This window comes from Misgurnus anguillicaudatus, chromosome 4 (assembly GCF_027580225.2).
Source record: "Misgurnus anguillicaudatus chromosome 4, ASM2758022v2, whole genome shotgun sequence".
Classification (NCBI taxonomy): Eukaryota; Metazoa; Chordata; class Actinopteri; order Cypriniformes; family Cobitidae; genus Misgurnus; species Misgurnus anguillicaudatus.
The window spans coordinates 35,927,292-35,949,561 of NC_073340.2; the positions used below are offsets into that span (position 1 = coordinate 35,927,292).

The 22,270-nt window shown below is 39.6% G+C and overlaps 1 protein-coding gene across 1 annotated transcript in view; it reads right to left on the reverse strand.

Annotated features, from left to right (window-relative positions):
- The window catches only part of LOC129420323 (IgGFc-binding protein), a 125,299-nt gene that overhangs the window by 27,172 nt on the left and 75,857 nt on the right, over positions 1-22,270 (reverse strand). Inside the window, exons 11-43 of the mRNA XM_073867205.1 lie at positions 21,645-22,034; positions 20,786-21,190; positions 20,610-20,693; positions 16,430-16,557; positions 16,039-16,317; positions 15,854-15,949; positions 15,604-15,757; positions 14,943-15,196; positions 14,691-14,837; positions 14,018-14,597; positions 13,341-13,927; positions 12,662-13,226; positions 11,925-12,529; positions 11,159-11,714; positions 10,698-10,897; positions 10,271-10,406; positions 10,037-10,105; positions 9,844-9,894; positions 9,267-9,388; positions 8,877-9,155; positions 8,685-8,780; positions 8,428-8,581; positions 5,339-5,592; positions 5,113-5,259; positions 4,434-5,013; positions 3,757-4,343; positions 3,080-3,644; positions 2,343-2,947; positions 1,601-2,156; positions 1,139-1,338; positions 711-846; positions 477-545; positions 284-334 (exon numbers count right to left, since the gene is read on the reverse strand). Coding sequence (XP_073723306.1) covers positions 284-334; positions 477-545; positions 711-846; positions 1,139-1,338; positions 1,601-2,156; positions 2,343-2,947; positions 3,080-3,644; positions 3,757-4,343; positions 4,434-5,013; positions 5,113-5,259; positions 5,339-5,592; positions 8,428-8,581; positions 8,685-8,780; positions 8,877-9,155; positions 9,267-9,388; positions 9,844-9,894; positions 10,037-10,105; positions 10,271-10,406; positions 10,698-10,897; positions 11,159-11,714; positions 11,925-12,529; positions 12,662-13,226; positions 13,341-13,927; positions 14,018-14,597; positions 14,691-14,837; positions 14,943-15,196; positions 15,604-15,757; positions 15,854-15,949; positions 16,039-16,317; positions 16,430-16,557; positions 20,610-20,693; positions 20,786-21,190; positions 21,645-22,034 — 9,687 coding nt within the window. The remainder of the gene's footprint in view (positions 1-283; positions 335-476; positions 546-710; positions 847-1,138; positions 1,339-1,600; positions 2,157-2,342; positions 2,948-3,079; positions 3,645-3,756; positions 4,344-4,433; positions 5,014-5,112; positions 5,260-5,338; positions 5,593-8,427; positions 8,582-8,684; positions 8,781-8,876; positions 9,156-9,266; positions 9,389-9,843; positions 9,895-10,036; positions 10,106-10,270; positions 10,407-10,697; positions 10,898-11,158; positions 11,715-11,924; positions 12,530-12,661; positions 13,227-13,340; positions 13,928-14,017; positions 14,598-14,690; positions 14,838-14,942; positions 15,197-15,603; positions 15,758-15,853; positions 15,950-16,038; positions 16,318-16,429; positions 16,558-20,609; positions 20,694-20,785; positions 21,191-21,644; positions 22,035-22,270) is intronic.

Sequence of the window (22,270 nt, forward strand, 5' to 3'; positions counted from 1 at the left end):
TCTCTTTGTATGATTGTTGTTTGTTAATCTCTGTAAGGTTGTATCTGTATGTCTTTGGTCATTGAAAAAAATAATGGATATAACAGGATAAGGCCAACCTATACTATAATAACAATAATTTTAAATTGCATAGTATTTTTTAAAATCAAACACAAATCATCAATTGTGATCTGAAAAGGAACTAGTTCACCACAGATTTCACACACACTTTTATTACATTTTATACAGTCACTCCTCAAGCAATTCAGTAAGACAGTCCTCCAACTGAGGATACAGCACATACCAGTTATATTGTCAGTGGTTTCAACAGTAGTATGAGTAAATCCCCAACCATCTACGTAAAAAAATGAACAAACATTAAATGCAGAACTAATAAAGAAAGAACTTGAAAGGTTTTGGCACTGATGTAAACACCATTTGTCAATTCAGTTATACAGTCCTCCAGACTGTAATCCAACAGATGCAACAGTACATACCTGTGTCAGTGGTTTCTCTTATTGAAGTTGTTGTCGGTACAACAGTAGTAGGAGTAAAGCCCCAACCATCTAAAAGAAATGAACAAACATTACATAAAGTTTTTTATTATGTACTGTATTTTGGTATTTGTTGATCATAAAAAACCCCAAAACAACTGCTTGCCTTGCTTGTTTACTATTATGTTCCTTTACAATATGTAATGATACAAATATAAAAACAGAAAAGCGTATCACCATAGCAGCCACGATGTCCATTTCTGACTGTACACTCCATTGTCGGTGGGCAAGAGGATGCAGAACAACGCAGATCATTTGGGCCAAAACACTCACACAGTTGAGAACATTCTGAACTTAAGAACTGTTCACCAATCTATTAAAAACATAATAATTATTACATTTTATTTTTTTTACAAATTAGTTTACCGATAAATGCATTACTGTGACCAACTTTTGTTCTGTAAAAAAGCACAACATGTAGTGAATAAAGAAATCAACTACCAAGTACTCCATATGTAAAAGTACTTTTGTGATACCATCATTCCACCATGTTTGACACTTGACATACTGTCCGTTCTTTCACGACTTCTCCGTATGATGGAATGTATTTAGACTTGATATACTGAAGCTTACATTAACATAAAAAACAAAGTTTGAACACTCACATGATAGTAGAATCCATCATACAAGCAGCCACATTGCTCTACAGGTACACAGAGTCCTGAGCTCCTCACAAATCCATCATTACAGAAACAACCCTCTGAACATGTGTGTTCACAACTAGCATCAATGCTGCTGGCACACGTATGACCACAGTCTGTGCCACACAACTCATAGTGACTGTTCTCTAACTGACACGGCATGACTGTCAATGAAACAAACAAATTAGATTTAGCACAAAGATGAGAATAATGTAAATATAGCAATCTACTATACCATCAAATTATTTCTTAGTATCATACAACCTGTATAATGCACTTACTGCTGTAAACTTACAATGTGAAAAAAATATATATTTTTTTATTATTTTAGAAATAAAATGAAAGTAAGACAAATATCTAAGCAACATATTTTGAATTACATAATGGGTTAAATAAACTGGTATTTTTCCACTTTCAGTCACTTACCACAGGATGCACTTTCTCTCCAGGGGAAGACAACAGCAGTGACAGATTGACAAGCCCTCATATAGGATTCCAAAGAGTGGCACAAGACATCATTACTGTTTCCAGAGAGGCACACGTCAAATGAACAGTCATTAAAGTATGCTTGTGGATCTACATCAGCATGGCAGAAGCTAAATGGGCCCTGAGTGTCCCTGATGATCTCACACAGACTTTGAGCAATGGTCTGATCTTGGCACAATGGACCTGGATCATCTCCAGATCTATCACTGCATTGCACTTCATCCTCAACCTTCCATTCTGCTCCAAATTGATTTGCTGAAGGTGCCAAAGAACCTGAAGGAGTCATGAAGTCATCTTCTGCATGACCGTTAAAGTTGCCACAGAGTCCACACGTAACTCCTCGATAGTCTGCAGGTACAATGATGTTTACTGCCCAGAAACCGTAAGTCACACTGAAACCAAAGTCGGTTGAAACAACTATTTGTGATCCAGTGGAGTAGACAGATACCCTGCCAGAGTCAAGCAGGATTGGGAGATTTCTGATCTCTCCATCAACCTGAACAGAAAAAAACAGATAACTTACACTAAGCAGTTTAGTGTAAAGTTGAGGACACCACACAAGCTTGCAAAAGTAATGCTTGTATCACTAATAAAAGCCAGTATTAGGATTAAATTGATCATTCATTTATTTTTTACATTTTTATTTAGGCACAAAAAATTATAATGAGTGACGTTTGCTTACCTGAACAGAAGAAAAACCATTCATGTTCTGTGTCATGTTCACAAGATGCCCAGAGACATTGACAAAAACCTGAACAGTAATTGAAACCGAGGATCCCCACCATGCCTCATTTCGTGCGTCCACCTGGAAGACCGGAAGCCCACGAGTGTCATTACATACTGTGGCCAGCACATATCTGCATGTGCCCTGAAAATCAAAGTAGGTTCCATCAAAAGATATATAATGGGGGTCTCCTGAAGCAGAACAGCTAGCATGTGGATTGGGATGGCAGCCGTACTCTCCATCCACCACACGGCAGACTTCTTGTTCACTGCAAGATGATGGTGTGCATTGGACATTTCCAGTAATTCCATTACAAACGCACAGAGACTGACACTCTTCACCATGCCAGAACTGCTCTCCAGGCTGCCGATAACGTCCAGCATAACGGCAACCACAACCTGTTGGAGGCACACACTGATCTCCATTCAGAACAAGTCCATCATTACACTGACATCCCTCCTGGCACTGCAAGGTGTACTGAAAGGGAAATGAGAGACTAGGGCAGGATGCAGGAGAGGATGTGCCACACAATTCATAATGGGTATTTAGTGGACAGATGGGATCTGAAAACAAAGCATAATGAGAATTATGAAAATGAGCAATGTGATCAGCACTTTGCACCTGAATGTAAAAGTAATTAATTAAGCAATAATCAGTTTTGAATCTACAAATCTCATAAGTTACAAGATACTAACCACAGTAAGTAATGCTCCTCCACTCTCCAACTGTGATGCCTTTCTGTTGGCAGAGCAGTGTGTATCCCCGCAGGGACTCACATAGAGCCTCTCTTGCACCGCTTGTCTGCTCCAACATTTGAATGCAACCTTGTATGCGTTGTGAAGGGTCTATTGTTCTGCTGCACTCTGCAAATGGTCCATCAGGCATCATCATGATGTTGCAATGCTCACTGAACTGACTGCTGTTCTGATACTGTCCTGGTTCCCAGAGGTCAGCTGGGTCCTCACAGTGGGCTGATAGGGACCCATCACGCCAACTATCTGCAAATGTCTGGGTGTCATTCAGTAGAACACCATCTGGGCTGTAAAACTCGTCGTCAATATTTCCATTGAAGTTTCCACATAGACCTCCGAGTGTACCACTGTAAGTGCTTGGTGCTGTGATTCGGACAATGTGTGGCCAGTCAGCTCTAATGGTCACCCCAAAGTTTGTTTCCAGAACAAATCCCCTCACACTGCTGTGATAGATACGGATCTGACTGGAACCAACACTGATGGGCAAACCAACCATCTGTCCATCCACCTGTGTATGGGAATGGAGAACAAATGTTGAATGATCTAGCGTATGAATGATTTAACGCAAGGTACATTTTTTTATCTAGGAAAAACTTATTAGAAAAAGCATTTTGGCTAACCTGTACATTGCTACCTTCTCCCATTTCTATGATGACCTGAGTTCCTTCTGCCTCAAACTTCAGGAACCTAGCAAAACCTTGAAGGCCTCTAGGAACTTTTTCCACTGTCAAAGCAAAGGATGGCAGTAGGGATGGCGCCATAACCCTTGCAAGGGTCAGTCCACAAGCTCCAGGATATCTGAAAGTTTGTCCATCAAAGGTGTGATATGAACCCAGGCCTTCAACTGAACAAGTAGCATAGCTGGTGGGTCTGCAGCCTCTCAGACCATTATGAACTTCACACACCTCTGCTGGACCACACTGATGCTGATAGCAGATCATTGTCATGCTACTGCAAACACATTGCCTGCCACAGTCCTCATCCAACACTACTGACTGTCCCTCAGCATAATAGAATCCCTCAAAGGTGCATCCACAGGCTGCTTCAGGTACACATGTCCCAGCACTGAGAATGTACCCATCATCACAGATACAGCTCTCCTGATTGGGCAAGGGACAATTCATCGGAGCAGAGGGATCACTGCAGGTGGCTTGGCAGCTTGTTCCTCGGGCCTCAAAATGGCTGTGCTCAATAGGGCATTGAATCTCTGAAAAAGAGAGGGTGTAAGTAAGAACATGCAAGAATATCTGATCTGTCTCCTTGAACAGTGGTTTATGTTAAGTGCAAACTGTCTTACCACAAAATCCCTGTTGTCTCCACTGGCCTAGTTGTACCCCCTGTTGTTGGCATTGAGCAGCATACACATTGAGAGCCTGACACAAAATTGGTTGGTATCCTCCTCCTAGGCAAAGATCGTAGACACAGTTCTCTACATACGTCTGAGGTGCAAGCACAGAGTGGCAGGCAGCAAAAGGACCAAAAACATCTCCTAGGATCCCGCAGTGGTTTGCATCACTGTAAATACTCATGTCAATTGTATTACAATTAGCACATGCCAGACCAGTGCACCTGACATTATGACATTCAGGGTCTGTGTCTCCCTCTACCTGCCACGAGTTGGCAAAATCCACATCTGAGCTCAGTATCTCTCCAGAACGAGAACGGAAATCATCTTCAGGATGCAGGTTAAAGTTTCCACACAGACCACATGTTGCATTCTGATATTCATAAGGCACTGATATGGTGACCCAGCTGTATGCATCATATGTAACAGCTAAACCAAAGTCTGTGCTGATGACCAAGGTGAAACCTGACTGATAGACCTGGATGGAGCCATTGTTCAGTGTGAATGGTGTTGCTCTAAAGGTACCGTTAACCTGGACAATGTTGAGACAAGAGAATTTAGGAAAATGAAAAGATAATCCACATTAAATCGCCATTATAGCAATGTAGTAATAGTATAAAGTAATACCAACCTTTGCCTCATAATAGTGATCTTTAATCAGTTCAATTTCTTCATCATACACAAACACTCTGACCATTCGAGTCCATGACACATGTGTACTACCTCGATGATCATTTTTGCCCTCAATGCGATAGTATGGCAAACCATTTCCACAAGCCTAAACAATGATACAAGTTCAGAATTATAAATGAATTATACATCAGGTCACACAATTAGATCACAAATATAAATCTAACCTCAGAGAGAACATAAGTGCAAGTTCCCTGAAAGTGAAAAATCTGATTGTCAAATGTGTAGTAGTGAGGATCTCCAGAGATGGTGCAGGTTTGTCTTAGAATGTTCTGACAAGAGTATTGAAAAGCTGCTGCACGACATGCTTGGGAATAAGTGCAGGGTTCCAGGCTGCACTGGAGGCCTCTGTTGGTACAGGTGCACCTCTCCTGACAGGTGGCATCATTCCAGAAAGAATCTCCCAATTGCACTGATAAATCTGAAACAAGGACTTACTGTTGGTTTTGTGGTTATAAACACCAAATATCATTCTTTAAAGCACTAGAAAAGAACCAGCTTAGATCAACATGAGTTTTAAAGCTAATCCAAGGTGGTTCATGCTGCTTTGTTGTTCACCATCCACAACTCCTGATTTACAGCTTTTGATGATGCTGGCAAACCAAATGACGCTTGCTGAAGTGTCTGCAAATGCGCCATGAGTGGGCCATGGGGTGTGTGGTCCAGCCACTTGAGTCACTGTGCACCCTTATTTCTCGAAATAATAATGAACTTAAAGGAATAGTCTACCCTTTTGCCATATTAAACTATGTTATTACCTCAACTTAGACTAATTAATACATATCTATTGTTTTTCAATGCGTGCACTGTACAGCGCGTCGTGAATGTGTTAGCATTTAGCCTAGCACCATTCATTCCTATGGTACCAAACAGGGAAGCCACCAAACACTTTCGTGTTTTCCCTATTTAAAGACTGTTACATGAGGAGTTATACCAGTAAGTATGGTGCCACAAAATAAAACTTTTTTAGGAATGAATGGGGCTAGGCTAAATGCTAACACATTCACAACGCGCTGTACGGTGCACGCATTGAAAAAAGATAGGTATGTATTAATTCATCTAGGTTGAGGTAATAACATAGTTTAATATGGCAAAAGGGTAGACTATTCCTTTAATAATTCAAAAAAAATTGTGTTGCAAATTTATTTGGTTATACAATGAATACTTATTAAAATTAAGAGTATAATTACAAACATAATAATTAAAATACTAACCCATAATGCAATGCTAACATAGTCAGCAGGGACGGATTGGCAATCTGTGCGTTCTGGAAAAGTCCAGAACGGCGGTTCAACGGAAGGCCGTCGCCCGGCCGTCGGCAAAAAAGTCTAATAACGTAATATGAACAGCCAACAGCAGGGGCACTAACACGATCACTTATATGCTGCTACGTGTAAAAAAAAAGTCGAAGAAGAGTCGGCCTACTGGCCATGATTGATCCATGGATTCCCGGAATTCGAGAGCTTGAATACGCGAGCCTGAGCATTCACAGCCTGGTCATGATGAGGGACAGACAGAGTTAACTTCACATCAGCAAGAGGTCCTGTAAGTGCCAGTAGTCACAGGACACAGTGTATATTATAATGTCACAGTGACATTATAATATAATATAGAAGATATAAAAATAAATAAAACTCGCGTGAAAATGAACGTAATGCGCAACTACTGTTAGAGAGAGGCATGTGTGTGTGAGAGAGAGAAAAAGGGAAAGAGAGAGGCGCGGGCGTGATTGAACAGTGGAAACGTAAAAACAATACATACTCCGTCATTTTGTTCATTTGGGACATCATTCAAACTGCAAAGTGTTTGCTTGTACTTGTGTATAGTCGCAATAAAACAAAACATTGTGCTTTTGTCAAACTGTAACCTAACTGTCATCTAACCAAAATCACACACACAAACACCAAAGCAAAAAATATTTATCCAACCCAAAAACAGTCTGTGGGTGGACATTGTGGACATTCATCGTATTGTTTTGATTTTCATTTTTTCATTGACTTTATTGTATATGAGAGGTTGTAGTAAGTAGACCTGGTTGAGTCGCGACTCACTCGGATCTTTAACCCGGATCTTTAAATTAACTCATGAGTCGCGAGTCTCTAGTGTCATTTACCCGGATCAGTTGAGTCCTACTACAATTCAATGTAAAACCATAAACAGCGCCACCACACACACAAACCTCTTTCAACATTATTGATGAGACTTCGCTCGCACTACAGATCCACTCGTAACCGCCTGATCTGCGCGAGAACTGACCCGAGATTCTCACTCAGAGCCGGAAACATTGCAAACTCAAGAGACCCGCGGATCCGTGCGAGCCGCGAATTGATCCGAGATTCTCCCTCAGAGCCGGAAACATTGCAAACTTGTGTCTGTTGCGCACTGCTAGGGGCAAATGGCTGGATGATGGGCCTATTTGGGAGAAAGTCCAGGGCTGTTTTTTAGCCCCAGTCCATCCCTGATAGTCAGCCAGTTACATACACACAGCCACTACATTTGAACAACACAAAGTTCTTAAAGTTGTCTGCACTGTAAGTTACTGTCACATTCGGGCCTTAATCGCCATGCGTGAAAACTCATTCTCTGTTCAAAATAATGTTTTTAAAGACTAGAGATGAGCCATGAGCCACACGTGTAAGTCTTAGCATTTGAGCGAGACAAAGAAATTTCACCACAAATAAAAGGACCTTGTTCTTAAAAAGTTTTAAAAAGTTATCTTGTCACCTGCAGCACTTCTGAAGGTAAATATGCCTAGCATTTATATTAATAAACAATGTCATTGACATATCTACACCAGAATGGTGACATTGTCTATTAATATTAATATAAGGTTCAATAACTTACAGTCCTCAGTTTATTTAGATCTGTTATTTTAACCGTTACAAAAAATTAAATGTATGCATTGACTTGAGTAACAATGTCCCACAACAACTCTTTTCTTTCAAATATATGCTCGTAGTTGCTGTACACTCGCAGAAGTAGCCTACTTTCAGTTTTAGTAGTGAAAAGTATCTGGAGCACATGCTGTTGCCATGGTAAATTGTAATGTCGGAGCTTCATTGATGGTGGCTTTTCATAGTTTTTTTATGCACACGCTTAACTCAGAGTCAACCTACTTAGAGTCGATTGAACTAACTAAGTTCCGATGTTTTGTGAGTAAGTCAACTCAGAGCTTCACCGTGTCAACAAAGTGTTTGTCAACTGTTATATATATAATGTAATAATGAATACGCACTGGGAAAACTGGGAAAATTACCATTGAACTGACAACCCTGTGGTCCATAATCTGTTCTGAAGCCCCATCTGCCGGTAACATTGACATTGGTGCTGCGTGTTAAGCCTGTGAAGTCAGTCTGAAGTGTTCCAGTGATTGAGAAATAATAGCTAGAGTTGATGTTGTCATAACCGGCCTAATGGTAAGAAAAAAATATCCAGATGTCAACTTAGTCATTTAGTTACAGATAATACAATTAAGTTTGATTTTCTTTTATTAGGTTTTCATAATGTGCATACCTGTACATATCGCTGTGATGGAGCAATTCTGCCATAGTTCATTAAAACAAATGAGAGATGTCCATTTGAAATCAAAACCACTTGGAAAGATGTTTCCTGTAAGTATATAAGCAGTTTTTCAATATTGAAAAGTTTAGTAATCGTTTAGCTATTTAAATGTTTTATTGGACAAAAGTAAACCGGGTTTCTTACAGTTCCTGAATATGGATAATATGCCACTCTGTCCCAAGTTGCAACAAAGACCCATGAAGCAGAAAAGCTCAGATCAGGGAAGTATTGGTTTATGTCTTGTGTAGCTTGTGTCAGGACATTGCCAGAGGTGTACTGCTGATATGAGATCACACCGTTACCACGATTATCAATATCAGTCCAGAATGGAGCGATGATGTCTTTGCCACCATGACCTGGGAAGCTGTATGGAGAGTAGCTGTACCATGGTCCATCAAAAGTCAAGTGTCCATTGTTGTTGACCTGAGAAACATGGATTTATTATTTTGGACAGAATCCTTAAAACATCATCCTCTAATCTTTTAGATCTGAACAGATTTATAAAGAATGAATTTCATATAAATGTTTACTTACATAAATTTGGTTGTATGTGTGTCCAAAAAATATAAACGGTTGCAGGAGGTAGATGACTGCAGAACTTCCATCATCAGAGCGTTCATTCATTGTGTCTCCAACTCCAAATGGATAAAATGAGACTGAAATAAAGTATATATAATATTACATACAGTACATACAAATATATACAGCATTTCAGTGACCAGCGTCATGCATATAATCAGGTCAATTAAAATCAGATCATCTTCTTCTGTTCCTCTATTTCTTAGTATATTATATTATTTTCTGCCCTGTAAAATTGACTTATTTCTATTCTCTTTGTATGATTGTTGTTTGTTAATCTCTGTAAGGTTGTATCTGTATGTCTTTGGTCATTGAAAAAAACAATGGATATAACAGGATAAGGCCAACCTATACCATAATAACAATAATTTTAAATTGCATAGTATTTTTAAAATCAAACACAAAGCATCAATTGTGATCTGAAAAGGAACTAGTTCACCACAGATTTCACACACACTTTTATTACATTTTATACAGTCACTCCTCAAGCAATTCAGTAAGACAGTCCTCCAACTGAGGATACAGCACATACCAGTTATATTGTCAGTGGTTTCAACAGTAGTATGAGTAAATCCCCAACCATCTAAGTAAAAAAATGAACAAACATTAAATGAAGAACTAATAAAGAAAGAACTTGAAAGGTTTTGGCACTGATGTAAACACCATTTGTCAATTCAGTTATACAGTCCTCCAGACTGTAATCCAACAGATGCAACAGTACATACCTGTGTCAGTGGTTTCTCTTATTGAAGTTGTCGTCGGTACAACAGTAGTAGGAGTAAAGCCCCAACCATCTAAAAGAAATGAACAAACATTACATAAAGTTTTTTATTATGTACTGTATTTTGGTATTTGTTGATCATAAAAAAAACCAAAACAACTGCTTGCCTTGCTTGTTTACTATTATGTTCCTTTACAATATGTAATGATACAAATATAAAAACAGAAAAGCGTATCACCATAGCAGCCACGATGTCCATTTCTGACTGTACACTCCGTAGTTGGTGGGCAAGAGTATGCAGAACAACGCAGATCATTTGGGCCAAAACACTCACACAGTTGAGAACATTCTGAACTTAAGAACTGTTCACCAATCTTTTAAAACATAATAATTATTACATTTTAATTTTTTTACAAATTAGTTTACCAATAAATGCATTACTGTGACCAACTTTTGTTCTGTAAAAAAGCACAACATGTAGTGAATAAAGAAATCAACTACCAAGTACTCCATATGTAAAAGTACTATTGTGATACCATCATTCCACCATGTTTGACACTTGACATACTGTCCGTTCTTTCACGACTTCTCCGTATGATGGAATGTATTTAGACTTGATATACTGAAGCTTACATTAACATAAAAAACAAAGTTTGAACACTCACATGATAGTAAAATCCATCATACAAGCAGCCACATTGATCTACAGGTACACAGAGTCCTGAGCTCCTCACAAATCCATCATTACAGAAACAACCCTCTGAACATGTGTGTTCACAACTAGCATCAATGCTGCTTGCACACGTATGACCACAGTCTGTGCCACACAACTCATAGTGACTGTTCTCTAACTGACATGGCATGACTGTCAATGAAACAAACAAATTATATTTAGCACAAAGATGAGAAAAATGTAAATATAGCAATCTACTATATCATCAAATTATTTCTTAGTATCATACAACCTGTATAATGCACTTACTGCAGTAAACTTACAATGTGAAAAATATATATTTTTTTTATTATTTTAGAAATAAAATGAAAGTAAGACAAATATCTAAGCAACATATTTTGAATTACATAATGGGTTAAATAAACTGGTATTTTTCCACTTTCAGTCACTTACCACAGGATGCACTTTCTCTCCAGGGGAACACAACAGCAGTGACAGATTGACAAGCCCGCATATAGGATTCCAAAGAGTGGCACAAGACATCATTACTGTTTCCAGAGAGGCACACATCAAATGAACAGTCATTAAAGTATGCTTGTGGATCTACATCAGCATGGCAGAAGCTGAATGGGCCCTGATTGTCCCTGATGATCTCACACAGACTTTGAGCAATGGTCTGATCTTGGCACAATGGACCTGGATCATCTCCAGATCTCTCACTGCATTGCACTTCATCCTCAACCTTCCATTCTGCCCCAAATTGATTTGCTGTTGGTGCCAAAGAACCTGAAGGAGTCATGAAGTCATCTTCTGAATGACCGTTAAAATTGCCACAGAGTCCACACGTAACTCCTCGATAGTCTGCAGGGACAATGATGTTTACTGCCCAGAAACCGTAAGTCACACTGAAACCAAAGTCAGTTGAAACAACTGTTTGTGATCCAGTGGAGTAGACAGATACCCTGCCAGAGTCAAGCAGGATTGGGAGATTTCTGATCTCTCCATCAACCTGAACAGAAAAACAAACAAATAATTTACACTTAGCAGACTAAATTTGTGACTAAATACAGCTTAGCGTATAGTTGAGGACAGCACCCAAGCTTGCAAAAATAGTGCTTGTATCACTAATTAAAGGCAGTATTAGGATTAAATTGATCATTAATTTAATTTTTACATTTTTGTTCAGAACTGAAAATTATAATGAGTGATGTTTGCTTACCTGAACAGAAGAATAACCATTCATGTCCTGTGTCATGTGCACAAGATGCCCAGAGACATTGACAAAAACCTGAACGGTAACTGAAACCGAGGATCCCCACCATGCCTCATTTCGTGCGTCCACCTGGAAGACCGGAAGCCCACGAGTGTCATTACATACTGTGGCCAGCACATATCTGCATGTGCCCTGAAAATCAAAGTAGGTTCCATCAAAAGATATATAATGGGGGTCTCCTGAGGCAGAACAGCTAGCATGTGGATTGGGATGGCAGCCGTACTCTCCATCCACCACACGGCAGACTTCTTGTTCACTGCAAGATGATGGTGTGCATTGGACATTTGCAGTAATTCCATCACAAACACACAAAGACTGACACTCTTCACCATGCCAGAACTGCTCTCCAGGCTGCCGATAACGTCCAGCATAACGGCAACCACAACCTGTTGGAGGCACACACTGATCTCCATTCAGAACAAGTCCATCATTACACTGGCAACCCTCCTGGCACTGCAATGTGTACTGAAAGGGAAATGAGAGACTAGGGCAGGATGCAGGACAGGATGTGCCACACAATTCATAATGGGTATTTAGTGGACAAATGGGATCTGAAGACAAAGCATAATGAGAATCATGAGAATGAGCAATGTGATCAGCACTTTGCAACTGAATGTAAAAGTAATTAATTAAGCAATAATCAGTTTTGAATCTACAAATCTCATAAGTTACAAGATACTAACCACAGTAGGTAATGCTCCTCCACTCTCCAACTGTGATGCCTTTCTGTTGGCAGAGCAGTGTGTATCCCCGCAGGGACTCACATAGAGCCTCCCTGGCACCTCTTGTCTGCTCCAACATCTGAATGCAACCTTGTATGCGTTGTGAAGGGTCTATTGTTCTGCTGCACTCAGCAAATGGTCCATCAGGCATCATCATGATGTTGCAATGCTCACTGAACTGACTGCTGTTCTGATATTGTCCTGGTTCCCAGAGGTCAGCTGGGTCCTCACAGTGGGCTGATAAGGACCCATCACGCCAACTGTCTGCAAATGTCTGGGTGTCATTCAGTAGGACACCATCTGGGCTGTAAAACTCATCGTCAATGTTTCCATTGAAGTTTCCACATAGACCTCCGAGTGTACCACTGTAAGTGCTTGGTGCTGTGATTCGGACAATGTGTGGCCAGTCAGCTCTAATGGTCACCCCAAAGTTTGTTTCCAGAACAAATCCCCTCACACTGCTGTGATAGATACGGATCTGATTGGAACCAACACTGATGGGCAAACCAACCATCTGTCCATCCACCTGTGTATGGGAATGGAGAACAAATGTTGAATGATCTAGCGTATGAATGATTTAACGCTAGGTAAATTGTTTTTAATACATGAAAAACTTATGAGAAAAAGCATTTCTGCTAACCTGTACATTGCTACCTTCTCCCATTTCTATGATGACCTGAGTTCCTTCTGCCTCAAACTTCAGGAACCTAGCAAAACCTTGAAGGCCTCTAGGCACTTTCTCCACTGTCAAAGCAAAGGATGGCAGTTGGGATGGCGCCATCACCCTTGCAAGGGTCAGTCCACAAGCTCCAGGATATCTGAAAGTTTGTCCATCAAAGGTGTGATATGAACCCAGGCCTTCAACTGAACAAGTAGCATAGCTGGTGGGTCTGCAGCCTCTCAGACCATTATGAACTTCACACACCTCTGCTGGACCACACTGATGCTGATAGCAGATCATTGTCATGCTACTGCAAACACATTGCCTGCCACAGTCCTCATCCAACACTACTGACTGTCCCTCAGCATAATAGAATCCCTCAAAGGTGCATCCACAGGCTGCTTCAGGTACACATGTCCCAGCACTGAGAATGTACCCATCATCACAAACACAGCTCTCCTGATTGGGCAATGGACAGTTTATTGGAGCAGAGGGATCACTGCAGGTGGCTGGACAGCTTGTTCCTTGGGCCTCAAAATGGCTGTGCTCAATAGGGCAATCAATCTCTAAAAAACGGGAGGGTGTAAATAAAACAAGCAACAATCTCTGATCTTTCTCCTTGCACACTGATTTAAGTTAAATGCACATTGTCTTACCACAAAATCCCTGTTGTCTCCACTGGCCTAGTTGTACCCCCTGTTGTTGGCATTGAGCAGCATACACATTGAGAGCCTGACACAGAATTGGTTGGTATCCTCCTCCTAGGCAAAGATCATAGACACAGTTCTCTACATACGTCTGTGGTGCAAGCACAGAGTGGCAGGCAGCAAAAGGACCAAAAACATCTCCTAGGATCCCGCAGTGGTTTGTATCACTGTAAACACTGATATCATTGGTGCTACAATCAAGACAAGCCAGACCAGTGCACCTGACATTATGACATTCAGGGTCTGTGTCTCCCTCTACTTGCCAAGAGTTGGCAAAGTCCACATCTGAGCTCAATATCTCTCCAGAACGAGAACGGAAATCATCTTCAGGATGTAGGTTAAAGTTTCCACACAGACCACATGTGGCATTCTGATATTCATAAGGTACAGAGATTGTGACCCAGCTGTATGCATCATATGTAACAACCAAACCAAAGTCTGTGCTGATGACCAAGGTGAAACCTGACTGATAGACCTGGATGGAGCCATTGTTCAGTGTGAATGGTGTTGCTCTAAAGGTACCGTTAACCTGGACAATGTTGATATAAAGAGAATTTAGGAAGATGAAAAGATCCTAAATAACACATCACCATTAAAGCAATGTAGTAATAGTAATACCAACCTTTGCCTCATAATAGTGATCTTTAATCAGTTCAATTTCTTGATCATACACAAACACTCTGACCATCCGAGTCCATGACACATGTGTACTACCTCGATGATCATTTTTGCCCTCAATGCGATAGTATGGCAAATCATTTCCACAAGCCTAAACAATGATACATCATCAGAATTATTAAAGAATTACAAATTCCATCACACAATTAGATGACAAATGTAAATACATAAACACGTTTGTTTAAAAAAATCTAACCTCAGAGAGAACATAAGTGCAAGTTCCCTGAAAGTGAAAAATCTGATTGTCAAAGGTGTAGTAGTGAGGATCTCCAGAGATGGTGCAGGTTTGTCTTAGAATGTTCTGACAAGAGTATTGGAAAGCTGCTGCACGACATGCTTGGGAATAAGTGCAGGGTTCCAGGCTGCACTGGAGGCCACTGCTGGTACAGGTGCATCTCTCCTGACAGGTGGCATCACTCCAGAAAGAATCTCCCAATTGCACTGAAAAACCTGAAACAAGCACTTACTGTTGGTATTGTAAATATAAACACCAAATATATTTCTTTAAAGCACTAGAAGAGAACCAGCTTAGATCAGAATGAAACTTAAAGCTAGTCCAAGCTGATTCATGCTGCTTTGTTGTTCAGCATCCAAAATCCCTGATTAATAGTTAATTCTGCTGAAGCTGGCCGACCTAATGAGGCTTGCTGGTTAGGCAGCCAACCAATTTAAATGTTCAAGCACAAAGAAGCCATGCACATTAATGTGGCAGCATTCAATACTGAGGACTGCTGCCCAAAACACAACATGTATGCTGTTGACAGTGTGTGCTGGACTTTAAAACCTAGTAGCTTCACCATGTCAACAAATAGCTTGTCAGCTGTTAACATCAAATATGCACTGGGGGAAAAAATTACCATTGAACTGACAGCCCTGTGGTCCATAATCTGTTCTGAAGGCCCATCTGCCTGTAACATTGACATTGCTGCTGTATGTTAAGCCTGTAAAGTCAGTCTGGAGTGATCCAGTAATTGAGAAATAATAGCTGGAGTCGATGTTGTCATAACCGGCCTTAAAAATAAGATTCAGATGTCAACTTAGTCATTTAGTTACAGATAATACAATTAGATTAGATTTTCTTTTATTAAATTTTCATAATGTGCATACCTGTACATATCGCTGTGATGGAGCAATTCTACCATAGTTCATTAAAACAAATGAGAGGTGGCCATTTGAAATCAAAACCACTTGGAAAGATGTTTCCTGTAAGTATATAAGCAGTTTTCAATATTGAAAAGTTTAGTCATCGTTATGCTATTTAAATGTTTTATTGGACAGAAGAAGTCTCTTACAGTTCCTGAATATGAAAAATATGCCACTCTGTCCCAAGTTGCAACAAAGACCCATGAAGCAGAGAAGCTCAGATCAGGGAAGTATTGGTTTATGTCTTGTGTAGCTTGCGTCAGGACATCGCCAGAGGTGTACTGCTGATATGAGATCACACCATTCCCACGGTTATCAATATCAGTCCAGAATGGAGCGATGATGTCTTTGCCACCATGACCTGGGAAGCTGTATGGAGACCAGCTGGACCATGGTCCATCAAAGGTCAAGTGTCCATTGTTGTTGACCTGAGAAACATGGATTTATTATGTTGGACAGAATCCTTAAAAAGTAATCTCCTAATCTATCATATGTGAACAGATTTATAAAGAATGAATTTCATATAAAAAGTTTACTTACATAAATTTGGCTGTATGTGTGTCCAAAAAATATAAATGGTTGCAGGATGTAGATGACTGCAGAACTTCCATCATCAATGCGTCCATTTTCTATGTCTCCAGCTCCAAACGGATAAAATGGAATTGGGCCTGAAATAATATTGAAGAGTAATAGATCTGTAAAACTATCATATAGTTTTGTGTATGTGTGCATCCTTATGAAGAGTACTGCAGTCAGATAATACAGACTCCAGAACATTTTATAACCACAGGGAATGATCAACAGTGTTCGCCCAAGGGGGATCAGAATAAGACCAGTCCACTATTTTAAAATGCACTCTGCACTTTACACATAGACTATCTTACCCAGAAGTACTGACACCTTAAAACCACTACACTATGCTGTCACTAGCTGGGTTTCACCCTGATTTTATGCACATTTGAAGTATTGCACGAGAGTAAATGCAAATAATGGGAGATGGAACTGCATTTGTCAAATAAATAATGATATGGTGAAAATTAAAGCAATGTGACTGACCATCTAGCAGTATTAGCTAACGTTGTCCTTATCATATATGGGTTTCGATGTCATCTCAATGCCCTTGCTGCTAGTGCCTGCATCAAAAATGCTGCATTCCTTCTTCTGTGCTAAGCATTCAGTTTGGCAATTACAAGCTGCACTGCTAGTAAATGTATTACTTGCCCAATTGTAATTAAATTCAGTCTTGTCTCGAATTTTAAACCATGCCTTGTTTTATTTACTGTTGGTTATAGGTTACCAGTATCACAGTAATTCACTTGAACAACTTAATGGAACTGCACTTAATTCGCATTTGTTTGTTGTTGTTTTTTTGCGAATTTTTAAAGATTCGATTCATGTTTGCATGGAAACTCCCAGAATCTGCAAATTTTAAGTAAATTATTATAAAAATTGCAGTGTGTTTCAGTGGCGGCTGGTGACTTTTTTTTAAGTGTACAATGCGAAGTTTGTCACAACATGTATGTAGCCTGACATGTGTGTGGTTCATAATTTTTTTAAATATGTGTTCTGCGCTTTGAGAGATCGTGTATGCATCAGGTGTCATGCCAAAATAAGTGCCTGCTGCAGACGCGTCTAAAGGGTTTATGATAAAAGAGACGCTCGCGTTTGCCAGATACTTGCATAATCTTATGTGTAATCAGAGTTAATTGTTAAGGAAGTGTCTAGCGTGTATTTTGGGAACGTGAGCGTCTCTTTTATCATAAATGGTTTTGACGCGTGTGCAGCAGGCACTTATTTTGACAAAACACGTGATGCACACAGGATCTCTACACACGCAGGACACATATTTTGGAAAAGGGAACCACACACATGATTCTCCGAACACTTATTTTGACTTATTCGCGTATCCTGAGATGAGTAGTCACTTGCCGCCACTGGTGTGTTTTTATTTACTTTTGAATAAACTGTTATAAAACAGTTTGCCCTCGTCTAGCAATCTTTATGCTCTAATCATTTACCATCTAAAATTATATTTATTTGTACTTTTTGTAAGAGGTGTACCATCCTAAATGCTTAACCTAATATAAAGATGCTTGCCCATACACTTGCAAGTGACATTTTGGTTTCAGTTTTAAAACATGCAGGAATTAGAAAATAAAGTGCAGGACTTGCTTAATGATAAAAAAAGCTATTAGGAGCGATAAGACATGAAAACGATCTTTCTTGGGCTGACTGACAGATTCGAAGCATGCACAGACATACCCCAATAGACATCTACACAGAACTACAGTTTTAAAAATATCAGTTTTGACAACGAGTTCACTGGCTTTGCTGACTCTGTCAACTTCAAACAGGTGTAGCTTTGTTATTTTGGTCGAATTCCAAAAAATCATACATTGTTTTGAAGTTTTTTTGTATAATATAAATACTTTTTTTGCTCAGCACAACTCATTTTGCCAGAATGGGTTCCATATGTAAATATCTGTTATATTAAATAGTTTGCTCCGTTTGTTTATTTTGTATTAATTCAGTGTAAACATGTGCTGTAGTTATGCAGACGTTTGCCAGTAACTTATTGTAGATTTAAATTGATGTTATTTACTGACAAAAGTTTCTTCAAAATTAAATGAACATTAAAAATTAAAAAATTAAGTCTTTGTCATTACAGAATAAAACTGAAATAACAGCCTCATGCAAAGCATTCTAGGAACCAGAAATCCTTATGAACCCTTTTCTGTTGAAAAGGATGAGGCTATTATTTTAGATTTATACTTTAAAGAGACTTGTTAATGCTTAATGTTCTTTTAACTTTGAAGAAACTGTTGCCCGTAAATAACATAAATAAATATACAGTAAGTTACTGGCAAACAGCTACCAGAAATACTGTCATTTCTACAGAATTTTTTTTACAGTGTACCATTTTCTTACTTTCTTCTATTATATATTTGGTGCAGTATAGTTCTGGCTTTATATCTCTGGTGCACTCTAAGTAAACATGCTAATTTTCCGATATTTTACTGAATTCTTTTGGAAAACTTCTATTAAATAATCTGTATTCGGTAACACTTTATTTTGATGGTCCCCCTATAGATCTTATTTTTATTCTGTTATAATTATTTTAGGTATGGTGGTTTGTAAGCCTACACAAAACATTTACTATTAAAGAAAAAAGAGTTTCATGAAAATATGCCATAAGAGCACGCCCATCGCTATGGGCGGGCCTTAGGGGGCCGGGCCCGCCCTCAAGGACGCTTGTCCCCCCCCAGTATTTAAAAAAATACTGTCATTTTAAATTATTAATGTTGCTAATTTTGTGTTGCATTAATGTTGTATTCTTTATAATTAAAACATTAAAAATATAAAAACAATGGTGTGATTTTGTTTGATTGATGGGAATCTAGCTACACTGCAACAGCCTATCACAAGGCTACGTACGACACGTACGAGACGTAGCCTACGTCAGTGTAGCCGCTCAACAGTTACCGCACTTTTTTAAAACTGGATGAGTTTTCGCTTAGCTATACTGCTTTAAGATGGATATTATCCGCAAATGGTTAAAAGCCCAACAACAGTCTCCAAAAGACGCGCAGTAGTCAGACAGAAAGAAACTCCGGTGGCCTTGCAACCAATTTGGTGAGCTGCTCCATTGGTTTTACTTTGTTATCTGACGACGACACCAACGTAACCGCTAAAATGTAAATTTATAATTGACTGACATGTGTGTCTTAACGAAAATTAACCTTCCGACAACCACACAATGTTGCAGGCGCTCTTGGCAAACAGATGAGAGGTTTGAAAAGGACATTGACGCACACAGGCGAGAGAGTTTGCATCTTCTCGGGTCCGTTCAGAAAAAACACATTCATTTTTAAATTACCCGAGACCCGATGCCGCTATTGTTGTACCCGACCCGTGTCCGAGGCACTTGTGAAACTTTTAGACCCGAACCCGATCGGGTCTCGGGTCGGACCTAGGGTTTTGGGATCTAAGTGGACCCGTGAAGACCTCTACCGTGGAGCCCGACCCCGGGCCTAACAGACTACTACATTCAGAAGATATGGACTTGTTCACTGCGGTGATTCAGCTTGCTTCTGAAAAGGACCTCACTCACAAGTTTAATTCCGAGTGGACACTTTATTAATGAGGAGCTTCTGACCGGAGAAACGCCGCCTGCCGCTGTACTGACAGGAGGGAAGGGAGAGACGACAGCGCTGCCTCCACAGTACCGTAGGTTCAAAGTCTGCGTGTGTGTGTGTGTGAATGTGTGTGTGTGTGCACACGTGGCAATGCATATCCCTCTGTTGACTGCTTTAAAATGCAATGTTTGAGAGATGTCTCTGGAGTTACATGTAATATGTTGTATAGATTTATGGATATTCATAAAATTGTTTCTATATGTAATGTGGTGTGTAGGCTATAGGCTATCTGGTCATATTGCTGATGGTTGTTTAACGTGGTGATTACGTGCTGCACGAATAGAGTATATATTATTGTAAGTATACGTACTGTAGGCTAATAATAAGTGTGCCCTCCCATGCATTTCATATGCCCCCCTTAAGACTGAGGTCTGGTGACGGGTCTGCATAAGAGTGCAAATAAGAGATTATAAATCAGGGGTTCCACTCCTGCTACTGGAGGGCCAGTGTCTTAGCTAAACTCTGCAGGACACTGGCCCTCCAGGACCGACTTTGGATACCCCCGTCATAAATGAATACTTTACCAGTGGTTGTGATGGGTGAAGTAGTGGGTTGTGTGGTTGTTGTTGTCTGTGTTGTTGTTGTTGTCGTCGTCATTGTGTTACTCACTGTATTCAGAAGCATTTGTAGATATCAATGTGAATAATTTTTAAACAAAACCCAGAAATGATAAAAGAGACGGTGTGAGTAAATTCTCTACCTGCACAATAAGCTGAGCACTCAAATGGTCTGACAAATTCATAAACGTAGTAATTTCCTGGACAGGCTTTGACTTGTATGGGATGAGATTGAAAATCACAGCAGCTGTCCCTAGAGGACATACAGACATGTCGTGTGACCACTCCATCTCCCAGCTGTGGATGAGGATCTCTGAGGAACATTGGGTAATAAGTGCCACACATCCCCCAACTGACACATGATTCTGGCATCTGAGTACTCTGACCATTGATGAAAAGTCTGTACCAGCCGTTCCAGTCGACATTATAATCACACATGGCATTATAGTAGTTGTAATAGTTATTGTAAGAATTATCAGTGGATCTCCAGGGTTCATCCAGACTGGTGTAGCTGTCACAGGGGTCGACGCTTGTAGTGCTGAAAACAACTATTATAGAAAAAAATAATCCATTACTAAATGTTGATACAGATTAAAGACATTAAGGATAAAGTACTTTTTAACAAAAAATGTAAATTTCTGAAAATGTAGCAGACATATCATGTAATCAAGTAATCATGACTAAACATCACTAATTGTGAAAAACATAGAAAAAAACAAAAACAAAAAACATAGTTTGTACCTAAACCAAGGAAAACTTATAAAACATTTTATTTTGAGTACTTAACACTTAAGTCTTTAGTACCAAATACCACATAGAATACCCACATACCATCACACCTGAATATTTTAATTATATAAGCTTGGTCAAAGAATAAGAATTGACTATGAAGTCACTGTTCAGGTAATAAGTGTTTGCTTTGGTAAATATAGACCCTGATGAGCATGTTGTATTTCTTATCCACAAAAATTAAAATGAATTCTATAAGAAGATTGAATCTACCTGCACAATATGTAGGCAGTGGGATCTCTACGTTTGGTCTGGTGAATTTATAGACATAATAATCTCCAGGACAAGCTTTGACTTGGATTGGGTTTGATGTGAAATGACTGCAATGATCATAATAAGAGCCGTAGACTTCACGAGTAACAACTCCATCTTCTACTTCAGGATGAGAACCAGCAAGCCACAGAGAACTGAAACCTCCACATGACATATAAGCAGAACACCAGTCAGGCATCTGAGCGCTCACTCCATTTAGGAAGAGTCGATACCAGCCGTCCCATTTTACACGAGTGTCATCATGTTCACCTATCCATCCATACCAATACCAGTAATCCTGTGTGTTTCTCCAGTAATCATCCAGTATGTTGTAGCCTGAGCATGGATCACCTGAGATTCAAATAAATGTTTATTTCAATAAGGATTGTAACTACACAACATATATTTAATTAGTCTGACATCAAATATATGACCAATGTCATTTATGAGATTTATTTACATTTGACCAACACAGTTAGTTTCATTTTGGGGGTGCCATTTGTACATGTGCAAGACAACCTCAGGATAAAGAGTTCAGACCATTTTCTCATGTTAGCTCTGGGAGAACGGTTACAATGAAATCTCTT